We start from the raw sequence: 13,885 nt of genomic DNA on the forward strand, positions 1-13,885 counted from the left end.
ATACAGCAACTGTGGTAGTGATCACACACGCTGGCAGGGGGAATTAGCAATTAGAATCATAGAATCATAGAACCATAGAATATCTCCAGTTGGAAGGACTAACTCAAATTAAACCACATGGCTCAGTGAGTCTTCCAGATGCTCCTTGAACTCTGACAGGCTTGGTGCCATGACCACTTCTCTGGGTAGCCTGTTTCAGTGACCAGCCGCCCTCTCAGTGAAGAACCTTTTCCTAAAGTCCAGTCTGAACTTCTCCTGATGCAGCTTCATTCCCCTGCCTTGTGTCCTAGCACTGGTCACCAGAGACTTCCCCATCCTGCCGCATCACCCACCAAATGCACCCAGGTCCTTGAGCAAAAGCGATCCCACAGCTGGGTTGGCCTTTGCCCGTGGCAGGACTAACCCAGACTGGCTGCCCTAACATATTCTTCAGGTGCACTACAGGGACTTTATCCCCTGCTACAGGATGTGGAAGTCTGGACTGGGCAGAACTGGCTTTCAGAGCGATTTGGATTATTTTCTCCCATTTCTTAAAAACTGCTGCTGCTCTATTGCCCAACACAAGGACGTTTTCAATGCATGGCAGGTGTTGCGGAGCTTCACTCTGTTCCAGCAGAGTCTGGATCAGTCCATGGCAAATGATGGGGCTGTGTTTTCACCCCTGGGGCAGTCGGTTCCAGGTGTACTGGACGCCCCTCCAAGTGAAAGCAAGCGCTGGCCTGCACTCTGCAGCCAAAGGGCTTGAGACAAATGCATCAGCGATGTCAGTGGTGGCATACCACTTGGCTGCCTTGGACTCCAGTTGATATCAAAGTTCTCGCATGTCCGTCATGGCAGTACTCAGGGGCAGCGTGACTTCATTCAGGCCACCATAGACCACTGTCAAGTCTCTACTCTCCATTACACTTTTGCCCTGGCCATACGGGAGTGGTAAAGGATGAGCGAGTCCTGCTGATCACACCTTGACTCTCCAGTTGACGAATCAGCTTCTGGATGGGCATCAGGGAGTCTCGGTTGGTGTGATATTGCCACTGGTGCACTGTTGTGATAGGGGTCGGCACCTGTTGTTCTTCAGCCCTCAGCATCCCCACAACACAAGGATCCTCAAGAGACCAGACAAGGTGGACAGCTGTTCACTGTCCTCTGTCTTCAAGGCAGCTACACCAAAAGCCCACCAGTGCCCTTTAGGGTCCTTGGAATCCCCTCTCCTGAGGCAGTCTGTGCCAAGGATGCACAGAGACTTGGGGCCAGTCACACCATGGTGCTTTTGCCACTCGTTCCCAGTTAGGCTCACTTCAGCCTCCAACACAGTCAGCTGTTGGGATCCCCCTGTCACTCCAGAAATACTGATGCGTTCTGACCTTTTGTAATCTGATGGCATTAGGGTACACTACAAGCTTATACTCCTGTGGAGCTGACATGCCAGGCCATCAAATCCATACAGACCAGTAAACCCGGTTGTTCTTCTCCTCCACCTGGCTGGAGGCAGGGCCCCTCTAGTCCTGGCCATAGCAGTTGTTGTGGAGGAATGAGTACATGTGGCACGCATGGGTTACCCCACCCTTGGTACTCACATCTTGTAAAAACCAGTCAGCAGCTCCTTGCCTAGGGTCAGCAGTAAACTCCACCCTTCTACTTTGTCTGGGGAGCTGCCCACTGTAAACTGGAGCAGCAACGTTCTTGGGAGAGCCCCCATTTCTGATTGTTCCTCCTTGCAACTCGCACACTTGTGCCTTTTGCACTGAGATATTTCTCCATCCCACCTCCTCATGTCCTCTCCCTGGTCACGCAGGTAAAACCACAGGCTGCCTCATGGTGTGTACCATCTCTCTTGAGCCAGGGAATGTTTTCTCGTAGTAGCTGAGACACTGATCTGTACAGGTGGGGAGCAGGACCTATCCAAGTTTTCAAACAGTTTTTTGAACAGGTTTTTGCACTGCTCGGACAGCCTTTCCACAGCAGAAACCAGACGTGTGGGGAAGAACAGAGATTGTCTTTGTATTGCTGGAGGTGGCCAGCCTCTTCATTCACTGTTGGTGCCTCTTCTGCTTTCCAGCCTATTGCTGCCCATGAATGGGCGTACGACGATGGTGCACTGTGTACGAACTTCCGCCACATGGATCATGCTCATTTGGACTTCATCAGGGTCTGTGGGTGACTACGGGTTGTCCAGGCCATAATAAATCGGCCCTTGCACAGCCAACCCCTCAGTGTGGGTCGGTGGACTTGCCGGACTTGTCAGTGCCAGAAGGGGACTTGCTTGGACTCGTGTGTCAAATACCAAAGAGTTAACAAAAGGGAGTGGTTCAACTCGAGCAAGGAGCTCAGCTTTTCTTTTCAGACAGAAGTAAAGGGTGATGGTCCAACACTCAAATCCACTGTGTGACACCTGGGCTGAGGCAAAGGCCTTACAGCCAGATGCTGCTTCAGTTAAAGAACAAATGCCGTCCTTTCAGCTCTGTCAGCCCGATCTCGGTGCCGGGGAAGATTGTGGAGCGATTCATCCTGAGTGCGCTCACCAGGAATGTGAAGGACAACCAGGGGATCAGGCCCAGCCAGCATGGGTTCATGACTACATACAAGAAAGACATGGAGGGGCTGGAGTGTGTCCAGAGAAGGGCAGCGAGGCTGGTGAAGGGTCTGGACAGCAAGTGTGCTGAGGAGCGGCTGAGGGAGCTGGGGCTATTCAGTCTGGAGAAGAGGAGGCTGAGGGGAGACCTTCTCGCTCTCTTCAACTACCTGACAGGAGGGTGTAGTGAGGGGGTTTGGTCTCTTCTCCCAAGTAACCAGCAACAGGACGAGAGGCAATGGGCTCAAGTTGCGTCAGGGAAGGTTCAGATTGGACAAATCGGGTATTCGGTAACAGGTGACGTCATGTCCACGAATGAGCTGGGGGAGGGGAATCGCTGCTCCAGAGGGAGCTGGGCATCAGGTGGGGAGAAAACAGCGTTGTGTGTTCCTGGCTTTGTGTGTTCCTTTTATCAGTATTATTGCTGTTACCGCTCCCTCCCTTTGCTGTTCCGTCGAGCTATCTCCATCCCCACCCCCGAGTCCCGCCTCTTCCTTCCCATTGCCCTCCCAAGCCCAGCACGGGAGCAGAGGGTGAGCGGCCGCGTGGTTCTTTGGTGCCGCCTGTGGCAAAAACTCGACAGCTGGTTTTCCCCTGGGAAGAGGAAGGAATGGCTCCCCTCGAGGCAGCCTCTTTGGAATGGGGCGAGGTGGGCTCGGAAGTGACGGTGGCAGATCTGCCAGACGGCTGCGGGGAGCGGGGCGGGAGCCGTGGGGACCCGGCGCCACCGGCTTCTGCCCAGCCCCTGGGAGCGGGGTGCGGACAGTCGGGCGGTGAAAAGCCCTCACGGCTCCGCAGCCGCCTTCCGCCAGCCCGCAAGTTTGGGGAGGGGAACCACATCCCCAAGGGGGGGGGCACCATGATTCTGCACTTGTTCAGGGCTGAAGTTGCAGAACGCTGGAGGTGCCCAACACCCTAGGCATCTGCCCGTGCTACTCCACACACTCCACCACACATAACTACCCAGCCTCGGGGCAGATCTCCAGACAATATTCTTCATGTGCTTGCTCACCTTAGACAAAACTGAAACACTATTCACAAGAATCATAGAATGCTGTGGGTTGGAAGGGAGCTTCAGAGGTCATCTAGCCCAGCCCCCTCCAGTGAGCAGCGACATCTTCAACCAGACCAGGTTGCTCAGAGCCCCGTCCAGCCTGGCCTTGAATGTTTCCAGGGATGGGGCCTCCACTGCCTCTCTGGGCAATCTGTGCCAGGGTTTCACTACCCTCATTGTAAAAAGTTTCTTCCTTATATCGAGTCTAAATCCACCCTCCCCTAGTTTAAAGCCATTACTTCTCGTCCCATTGCAACAAGCCCTGCTGAAAACATTTTCCCCACCTTTCCTATAGGCCCCATTCAGGTACTGGAAGGCTGCAAGCAGGTCTCCCTGCAGCCTTCTCTTCACCAGGCTGAGCAGCACCAACTCTCTCAGCCATTCCTCATACGAAAGGTGCTCCTGCTCTCGGATCATCTTTGTGGCCCTGTGGACACACTCTTATAGCTCCAATGTCCTCCTTGTGCTGGGGGCTCCAGAGCTAGACGCAGTACTTCAGGTGGGGCCCACCACAGCAAAGTAGAATGGCAGAATCACCTCCCTCGACCTGCAGGCCATGCTTCTCTTGATGCTGCCAGGATAGTAGTCAAAATACGTCTATTCCCAAGAAATGCCAATAGAAAAATTTTAACTACCCAAGGATATTCAAGATACTGAAAAGTTGTTATAATGGGGGAGGAAACATCACAGAAGATGGTAGCGAAGGTGCCATTCTGCACTTCCTGTTAAGGGAGAAGCTGCTGCCTGAGCATTCACACACTGTTCAAGGAGTTGCACACACACCACCCGAGACTTTAACTGCTGGGACCAGGGTCCCTTCTCAGTGGGCAACTCCAGTGAGGCAGTGGGTGCCCCTTTTCGATTACACACACACACACACACTCACTCACTCACTCACTCACTCACTCACTCTTGGGCACTTCCTCATCCCTCAGGCTCAACCCAAAGCTTCCTGAAGCACTCTCTGACATGACATGTGCCAGATGAATTTATTGAGTGGTATAGCATAAAACACCTTGAGCTAGGGGGCTCCAGAGAGGGACCCTGAACAAAGAAATCCCTGGGCAATTATAGCCTGACAATTTACACTCCCACCCCACATGAGTTCTCCACCTGGTGTCCAAGCCACAGCTGACCTAATGGTGTATTTGGGTTTGGGGGCTTTTGTCCCTCATTGGGCCACTCCATTGACTCTGAGTGGGCTGAAGATTCTTCCCTCCTGTTCAGAGAGGCCCTGCTGCTGTCAGCAGATGACTTAACTTCCTTATCTTTGAGCCACAACTGAGTCCTTGGGGTCTCCTTCACTGAGCTTGGTAAGGGTTCAGTGGGAGTTCACTGTATCCAGGTGGCAAATTCACAGGTGCGGCTGTTATGGTTTAGCCTGGCTGGATGCCAGGTGCCCACCAATGCCCCTCTATCACTCCCCCTCCTCAGCTGGACAGGGGAGAAAAAATATGAAGAAAGGCTTATGGGTCGAGACAAGGGCAGGGAGAGATCACTCACCAGGTACCCTCAGGGACAAATCAGATTGAACTTGGGAAAAAAGAGTTTGATTTATCACCAATCAAATCAGAATAGGATAATGAGAAATCAAAACAAATCTTAAAAACACCTTCCCCCCACCCCTCCCTTTCTCCCGGGCTTAACTTCACTCCCCATTTTCTACCTCCTCCCCCCAAGCGGCGCAGGGGGATGGGGAATGGGGGTTGCGGTCAGTTCATCACACCTTGTCTCTGCCGCTCCTTCCTCCTGAGGGGGAGGGCTCCTCTGACTCTGCCCCTGCTCCAGTGCGGGGTCCCTCCCACGGGAAACAGTTCTCCACGCGTCACTGGAGTTGACCACCAATGCTCGGAAAGTCAGTGATATGAACTTATACATATATCTACGTGTATATATATGAGCAGCATACCGGAACACAAAACAGCGCCTCTTCTCCCTTTCTGACTGGCTTTTTCTATACCACGAGGAATTCCAAAGGACTAGCAGGGCAGCCTTGAAGAGCCACAGCTGTAATTAAAACAAGGTAATAAGAAAAAAAACCTGCTGATAAAAAGAAGAGTGCTTGAACTATGAGTGAAGTATCCTAATGAGCCTGGTAAAAACCCCACCCTCGAGTAGCCAAGGTCCCCTACCAAGACAAGCCCCTTCCCCACGGAACCTGCGCAGCAGAGAGGAAGGAGACTGCGAGTGCCCGTGGAGACGAGACCTGCGCGGAGCACCGGGGCCGAGGGTGAGTCCGCGTCACTGTCACAGCGCGGTGACCCCTTGCTGGCAGCGGAGAAACGTTTCCCGCGTGTGAGCCAGAGGGTGCGAGCCTCGGGGTGTTCCCAGCCAGCACCCAGGTCTGCGCAGACCCGGAACGGGCAAAAGTCTGGGTTCTGCCTGGGGATCGGCTTCTGCAGAGCGGGTCCAAGAACCAGATCTGGGGACAACAGCTCGGCGGGGGGAACCTCATCCCCGCGGGGGCCCTGGGCAGCAGCCGCCCCCCAAACCGAGCCGAACCGAGCGGGGCCGGGCGGGCGGCAGGACTACACCTCCCGTGCTGCACCGGCGGCGGGCGGGCTCCCGGGCTGACGCGGCCACGCTGCTCCCGGGGCCGCCTTTGTCCGTGCCCGCGGTCGGTGCTGGTGGCAGCAGGTTTGAAGGCCTTGGGGGGAAGGGAAGGCAGCCGCTGGCAGGTGAGTGAGCTTCTGGCCCGCTGTGCTCACGGCAATGCTGTGCTTGGCAGGGACCGTCTGTCCGTGCTGCGCCGGGGCGGCTGGTGACGGGAGAGGCCCCTCCTGCGGCCTCCGGAGCATCCCAGCTGCGTCTTGCCGATCGCTCTTTGTGTGTGCCTCCGTCTCCCCGCCGAGAGCCAGCGGCACGGGAGGGCTCCGGGCTGCTGCGGCAAGGTGGGGGTCAGGCGCAGCCCCGGTGACCCTTCCCTTGCACGGGGTGCTCCGAGCTCTCCCGGTGCTGCCCTTGGGATGCCGGAGCCCCCGGTGCTGCCGGGGCCCTGCCCGACAGCGGCAGGATTTGGGCAGAGGTGTTCAGCGAGTGTGTGGCAGAGTGTGCTGAGCCGGTGGTGCTTCTTGCTGCAGATGTCGGTGACGTTTGAGGATGTGGCCATCTACTTCTCCCCGGAGGAGTGGGCAGAGCTGGCGGGCTGGCAGCGGCGACTGTACCGGGAGGTGATGCTGGAGAACTACCAGGCGGTCGCCTCGCTGGGTGAGGACTCTCTCTGGCACTGCCGGGCTCGGGTGGAGCCGGAGCTCAGGTCTTTGACTGAGCTGGAGCCCTTGAAAGGGAAAATCCCGCTGCTGCTGTTACTGGCCAAGTCCTGACGTAGCTGTTGTGATGGCAGGTGTTACCCTGCAGAGAGTGGTCATTGGTATGGAGAATAGGATACGACAGAATAGAATAGAATAGAATAATATACAATGGACTGCTTCAGTTGGAAGGAACATACAAGGATCATCAAGTCCAACTCCCTGACCACTTCAGGGCTGGCCAAAAGTTAAAGCGTGTCACTAAGGGCATGGTCCAAGCGCCTCTCAAACACTGTCAGGACTGGGGCATCAGCCAACTCTGCAGGAAGCCTGTTGCAGTGTTTGACCACCCTCTCGGTAAGGAAATGCTTCTTCTTGTCCAGCTGAAACCTCCCCTGGCACAGGTTTGGGCTGTTCCCAGGTGTCCAGTCTGCAGGAGAGTGGCCGAGGTGACAAGGGCGAGGCGAGAGGCGGGTGTAGGCGCCGGGAAGCGGGGCAGCATAGACGAGCAGTGCAAGAGGATATGGTGGGGCTGCGGGCAGGGGGAGCTGGTGCTGTTGTCCCAGCAGTGCAGGAGAGGTTGCTTCTGTCTTTGCTCTGGACAGGCTGGCCCACCACCAAGCCAGAGATCATCTGCAAGATGGAGCGGGAAGAGATGCAGTGCATGCCAGACCCTCTCAGTGCGCAGCGAATGCACCAGACTCCTTTTGCAGGTGAGTACTGTGGGGGATGGGGGGGCACGTGGTGGGGTGAGGGGTTCTTGCAGCACTGTCGCCTTGGCACTAGATGCTCCATGTCCCGGTGCTGCCAGGTGAGGTCTCTCTGCTGTCCTATGGTGCAGGGAGCTGCTGACCATCAGCTGTGTGCTTCAGGCAGGAAGGGTGGGGGGCTGGCTTGGTGCTTGTGCCAGTTCCCATGGTGAAGTGTCCCACGTCCTGTCCTGATGCTGACAGTGACCCCGGCCTCTCTTCTGCAGCAGCTGGTGGCCCTGGAGTGAGGAGGGAGGGTGAGGAAGTCCTTGAGGAGCTGTTAGCACCCAGTGCCCTGGTCCTGGGGATGCCCAAGCCGGGTGGGAGCCAGGAGGTCCTGTTGGGCTGCTCCCTGCTCCATCTCATCCCGGCCCCTGGTCGGATGGAGAAGACCCCTGCCACGTGCCCCGAGTGTGGCAAGAGCTTCAAGAGCCAGACTACGCTGACCAAGCACAAGCGGAGGCACACAATCGGGCAGCCCTTTAGCTGCACCGACTGTGGCAAGCGGTTCACCTCCAGGCATGACCTGGCCAGGCACCAGCGTGTGCACACCGGTGAGAAGCCCTTCGCCTGCAGCCACTGCCCCAAGGCCTTCAGGGAAAGGAAGGATCTCATCGTCCACGAGCGCATCCACACAGGGGAGCGTCCTTTTGCTTGTGCGCACTGCCCCAAGGCCTTCAGGGACAAGAAGACCTTCACTGTGCACCAGTTGGTCCACAGCGGTGAGAAGCCCTTTGCCTGCAGCTACTGTGGCCACCGCTTCAGCCATAAGGGCCACCTGGTCAGACACCAGCGCATCCACACTGGGGAGCGTCCTTTTGCTTGTGCGCACTGCCCCAAGGCCTTCAAGGACAAGAAGACCTTCACCATGCACCAGCGGGTCCACAGCGGCGAGAAGCCCTTTGCCTGCAGCTACTGTGGCCACCGCTTCAGCCAGAAGCGCCACCTGGTCAGACACCAGCGCATCCACACTGGGGAGCGTCCTTTTGCTTGTGCGCACTGCCCCAAGGCCTTCAAGGACAGGAGGAACTTTGCCATGCACCAGCGGGTCCACAGCGGCGAGAAGCCCTTTGCCTGCAGCCACTGTGGCCACCGCTACAGGCGGAAGAGTGACCTTGTCATCCACCAGCGCATCCACACCGGAGAGCGTCCCTTTGCCTGCACCCATTGCCCCAAGGCCTTCAGGGAAAGGAAGACCTTGACCATGCACCAGCGAATCCATAATGGCGAGCACTATGCCTGCGCCCACTGTCCCAAGGCCTTCCTGTATAGGAGGACCCTCACCCTCCACCTGTGGGTCCACAAAGGAGAGAAGCCCTTTGCCTGCAGCCACTGTGGCCACCGCTTCAGTCACAGGAGCTACCTGGTGAGGCACCAGCGCATCCACACCGGGGAGTTCCCCTTTGTCTGCGCCCACTGCCCCAAGGCCTTCAGATTCAAGAATGACCTCAATGCCCACCAGCGCATCCACACGGGTGAGAAGCCCTACAAGTGTGGTCAGTGTGGCAAGAGGTTCACACGGAAGGTCAACCTGGTCAGCCACCAGAGCATCCACACTAGGGAGCGCCCCTTTGCCTGTGCCCACTGCCCCAAGGCCTTCAGATCTGAGAATGTCCTCACTGCCCACCAGCGCATCCACACAGGTGAGAAGCCCTACAAGTGTGGTCAGTGTGGCAAGAGCTTCATCGAGAAGCGCAACCTGGTCAACCACCAGAGCATCCACACCGGGGAGCGCCCCTTTGCCTGCTCCCACTGCCCCAAGGCCTTCAGAACCAAGAATGTCCTCAATGCCCACCAGCGCATCCACACCGGGGAGCGCCCCTTTGCCTGCGCCCACTGCCCCAAGGCCTTCACATCTAAGAGTGTCCTCAATGCCCACCAGCGCATCCACACAGGTGAGAAGCCCTACAAGTGTGGTCAGTGTGGCAAGAGCTTCATTGAGAAGCGCAACCTGGTCAGCCACCAGCACATCCACACCGGGGAGCGCCCCTTTGCCTGTGCCCACTGCCCCAAGGCCTTCAGAGCCAAGAATGTCCTCACTGCCCACCAGCGCATCCACACGGATGAGAACCCCTACAAGTGTGGTCAGTGTGGCAAGAGCTTCATCGAGAAGCGCAACCTGGTGAACCACCAGCGCATCCACACCGGGGAGCGCCCCTTTGCCTGTGCCCACTGCCCCAAGGCCTTCACATCCAAGAGTGTCCTCAATGCCCACCAGCGCATCCACACAGGTGAGAAGCCCTACAAGTGTGGTCAGTGTGGCAAGAGCTTCATTGAGAAGCGCAACCTGGTCAACCACCAGCGCATCCACACCGGGGAGCGCCCCTTTGCCTGTGCCCACTGCCCCAAGGCCTTCACATCCAAGAGTGTCCTCAATGCCCACCAGCGCATCCACACGGGTGAGAAGCCCTACAAGTGTGGTCAGTGTGGCAAGAGCTACACCCACAGGAGCGTCCTCTTCAGACATCAGCTCATCCACACTAAGCACCCCTTTGCCTGAACCCACTGCCTCAAGGCCTTCCAGGATGAGGAGACCCTCACCACCAACCAGCTCCTCCACACCGATAAGGAGCCTTGCAAGTGCAGTGAGTGCAGCAAGACCTGCAGTCAGAAGCAGCACCAGAAGAGCCACCAGCAGATGCAGCAGGGGCCATTGGCGATGCCAGAGGGCATCCGTTGGGATGAGGGGTGTCCATTCCTGGTGGGGGAGCAGGTGGAGCCCAAGCACTTCCAGTGCAGTGGCTGCAAGAAGCAGTTGCGGGATGAGGGGATCGTGCTGGGTCACCAGTAGAGCCCCAGCACACCCAGCCTGTGGCCACCTCTGCACCCAGGTGCCCCCCAAAACAGCTACTGACATTCCCATGGGGCAGGGGGGGCTGCTGCAGGGGTGTCTGCATGGGAGTCACCCAAAGCACCAATGTCCGTCTCCACCAGAGAAGCCATCCATGGACTGGGAGACAGTCGCAGCCGTGTCCGCTTCACCACTGGGTCCAGCTCCAGCTGCTGCCTGAGAAGCCTCCTCGCTGGCGTGGGTTGGATCCTCCTTTGCTGCTGCCTTGGGATGTCCTGCACAGCCACCATCACACTCGCCAGCTGGGGTAGAGTTGTCACTAGTGCCCCTTGCCCACTGTGCTGAGCCCAGTGGTGCCGGCAGCTTCTGCGGCAGAGGCGTGGGTGCAGGACTGGCTGCGAGGGCAGAGGAAATACAATAAATGAATCACAATGCAGTCAGAATGGTTTATGGGACAGAGGGGAAGACGCTGCTGTATTTTGGCTCCCAGATAGTAAATGAAAAGCTTCTTGCTGCTGACAAGAAGCAGTGAGCTCCATGGCAGCACAGCGTGTGTTACTGCTCTCTGGCGGCAGCACCTCAGGGCTGAGGTCCCCTTGCTCGTGAGCAGAGAACCCCTTCGCTGGCCCCTTCTTGTTGGAACACAGCGAGAGGCTGGGATCTGCCTGGGGGCTGCAGTGGGCAGCTGGGGCTGAAGCAGGGTCCCAAGGGAGCCGTGGGGATGTGGGTGAGGGCTCGTCTCCACGAGAGGAACCAACCATGCTGGGGCCTCCTGACCTCGCTGGGAACCGCCTGCTCTTCCCATCAGCTTTTAATTTTATTTTTCAGTCAGACAGGAGCACAAATTCACTTGTGCCCAAAGTTTCCCTCTATTCGTGCAAACGGCTGGAGGTGAAGTTGGTGGCCACGTCCCTCAAAGCCTGGGTCCTACGTTTGGCTTCAGGCGTGCAAAGGCACCTTGGCTTTTCAGGGGTGCCCATGGCATGGGGGGAGTAGCTGCTGAGCTGTGGGGGGCTGTGGGTGCTGGGGTTGCAGGGTGTGGGACAGCGGTGCAGATCACCCAGCGCCGGCTGCGTGGGTGAGCAGTGGGTGCAGTGGGAAGGCCGGGGTGCTCCAGCACTGTCTGCATTGCCGGGGGTACTTCAGAGGACCCGGCCGGCTGGGGCCAATCTCTACCCCATACGCGGGCACGGCGGGTCCCCTCTGTTCCCCGTCTGCGGCCTGGTCCCCTCAGTAGACGTCCGGGCTGCTGCAGCGCTGGGCTAATGCAGCGAGGAAAGGGGTTGGTGGGGACCAGCCGGTGCACCCCAGGTGCTTTTCACCGCCCAGCTTTCCACACCCCACTCCCAGGGGCTTGGCAGAAGCCAGCAGCGCCCTATCCCCACCGCTCTCGCCCTGATCCCCGCATCCTCCTGTCACCGAAAATCTGGGAATAAAACCTCGTAACACCAATGTAGTGTTAAAAGGCAGGCATTCTTTATTGCAGCGCCGGATGCACGGGGGATAATTCACCGAATGTGCATACCCCATACCTTTTCCGTATAGTTTATATAGATCAAAATATACATATTTATTAGGTTACATAACTTATCCCTTTCATAGTGAAATTAGTTCATTTTCATACACTCCTCCCACCCGCGCTTGCGCAGTGCCTTCTAGTGGTGGTCGTCGGGGCTCTCAAGATGAAGGCTCATCTTCTTCATCACAGTGTCCGCTGGTTGACCCCAGCTTCTGCACATGCGCAGTCCTCTTCTGGCTCTTGTCCCGTAGCTAGGTTGCTGTAACTATGTTGCTGTAGCTAGGTCGCCTTGACTGGCTCTAGGCGACCGCTATCATTTCAGGTGGGAAACATGGGACTTATTGTTTCAGTTAATTTAGACAATACATAAAAACCACAAACACACCTGCAACCATAGTAATGCTATTCCTATTAAAAATCCCCCTTTACCATTATTGTTTAACATTGATAATTACCTGGAAACCAAACTCTCTGTTGCTGGACCTAACATCCAGATGGGCAGGGGCTATACAAGGGACATAACTAGCAGCATGGTTTATGTTTATTGTGAACAGATTCTATCACTCTGGTTACACGCCCGCCGGAGCTGCCGCCGTCACCTCCGAGCCCACCTCGGCCTATTCCAAAATGGCTGCCTCGTGGGGAGCCATTCCTTCCTTCTTCCAAGGGGAAAAGCTCGCGCGTTTTTGCTTGCACTTGCTGAGCTTTGGCTTCAGCCCAGGCGGCACCAAAGAACCACGCGGCCGCTCACCCGCTGCTCCCGCGCTGGGCTAGGGAAGGCAATAGGAAGGAAGAGGCGGGACTCGGGGGTGGGGATGGAGACAGCTCGACCAAACAGCAAAGGGAGGGAGCGGTAACAACAGTAATACTGATAAAAGGAACACACAAAGCCAGGAACACACAACGCTGTTTTCTCCCCGCCAGATGCCCAGCTCCCTCCAGAGCAGCCATTCCCCTTCCCCGCCAGCTCCGCCAGCTCAGTCGTGGGCATGACGTCACATGGTACCGAATACCCGATTTGTTTGGCTGCTTTGGGTCAGCCCTCCTGGCTGTTTCCCCTCCCAGATGCCTGTGAGAATTAACCCTGCGCCAGCCGAACCCAGGACAGTATCCAGCCTTTATTCTGTACCATCTACATCATGGCCAGATCTACAGGGAGTAATGGTTTTAAACTACGGGAGGGTGGATTTAGACTGGATATGAGAAGGTATTTTTTTACATTGAGGGTGGTGAAAAACTGGCCCATGTTGCCCAGAGAGGTATTGGAGGCCCCATCCCTGGAAACATTCCAGGCCAGGTTGGATGGGGCTCTGAGCAACCTGATCCAGTTGAAGATGTCCCTGCTCACTGCAGGGGGTTCTGCCACATGGCTTGCAAAGGTTCCTTCTGAAGGAAGGGGTTAAAAGGGATTTTAGTAGAAGTACCATTATCTAATAGCTGAGGTGCATTTAAAGAGAACTGATAGTGCCTATCTATTGTCTAAATTAACCGAAGCAGAGTCTTGCATCTCCATACAAAGGGGTCAGTTCCTGATAGGGGCTGGGAGTCGCCTAGAACCGGTTAAGACCGACCCTGCTGTATGGATGGGAGCCAGAAGAGAACTGAGTTTGCGCAGAATCAAAGGTCAATCAGCTAACACTGTGATGAAGAGGATGGGCCTTCATCTTGGGACCCCCGATGACCACCACCAGGAGGCACTGCGCAAGCACAGCTGGGAGGAGTCTATGGAAATTACTTCTTGGAACTGATTTTACTATGGAAATTACTTCTTAGAACTAATTATAATATGAAAATTATTTCTTGCAACTGATTTTGATATGAAACAAGAATAGATGCATATGTATAGACGTATTGGGAAATCTAATGTATGTGTAATATTTGATTGTATAAATTGAAGAGACAAGTTGCTGCTTGGCACGCACGACTTTGGTGGGACTACCCCCCGTGCTGCCTGG

The 13,885-nt window shown here is 56.2% G+C and overlaps 1 protein-coding gene across 2 annotated transcripts in view; it reads left to right on the forward strand.

Annotated features, from left to right (window-relative positions):
- Positions 1 to 13,885, forward strand: part of LOC104339331 (uncharacterized) — a 48,444-nt gene extending 34,559 nt beyond the window's left edge. The window contains exons 1-4 of one of the 2 annotated variants that reach the window (XM_075420014.1): positions 5,486 to 5,853; positions 6,704 to 6,830; positions 7,477 to 7,584; positions 7,848 to 13,885. In XM_075420014.1, coding sequence (XP_075276129.1) covers positions 5,710 to 5,853; positions 6,704 to 6,830; positions 7,477 to 7,584; positions 7,848 to 10,120 — 2,652 coding nt within the window. In that variant the 5' untranslated portion in view covers positions 5,486 to 5,709 and the 3' untranslated portion in view covers positions 10,121 to 13,885. Of the gene's footprint in view, positions 1 to 5,485; positions 5,854 to 6,703; positions 6,831 to 7,476; positions 7,585 to 7,847 lie in introns of those variants that run through there. The other variant, XM_075420018.1, reaches the window with a different exon arrangement.

The sequence above is a fragment of the Opisthocomus hoazin genome, chromosome 4 (assembly GCF_030867145.1).
Source record: "Opisthocomus hoazin isolate bOpiHoa1 chromosome 4, bOpiHoa1.hap1, whole genome shotgun sequence".
Classification (NCBI taxonomy): Eukaryota; Metazoa; Chordata; class Aves; order Opisthocomiformes; family Opisthocomidae; genus Opisthocomus; species Opisthocomus hoazin.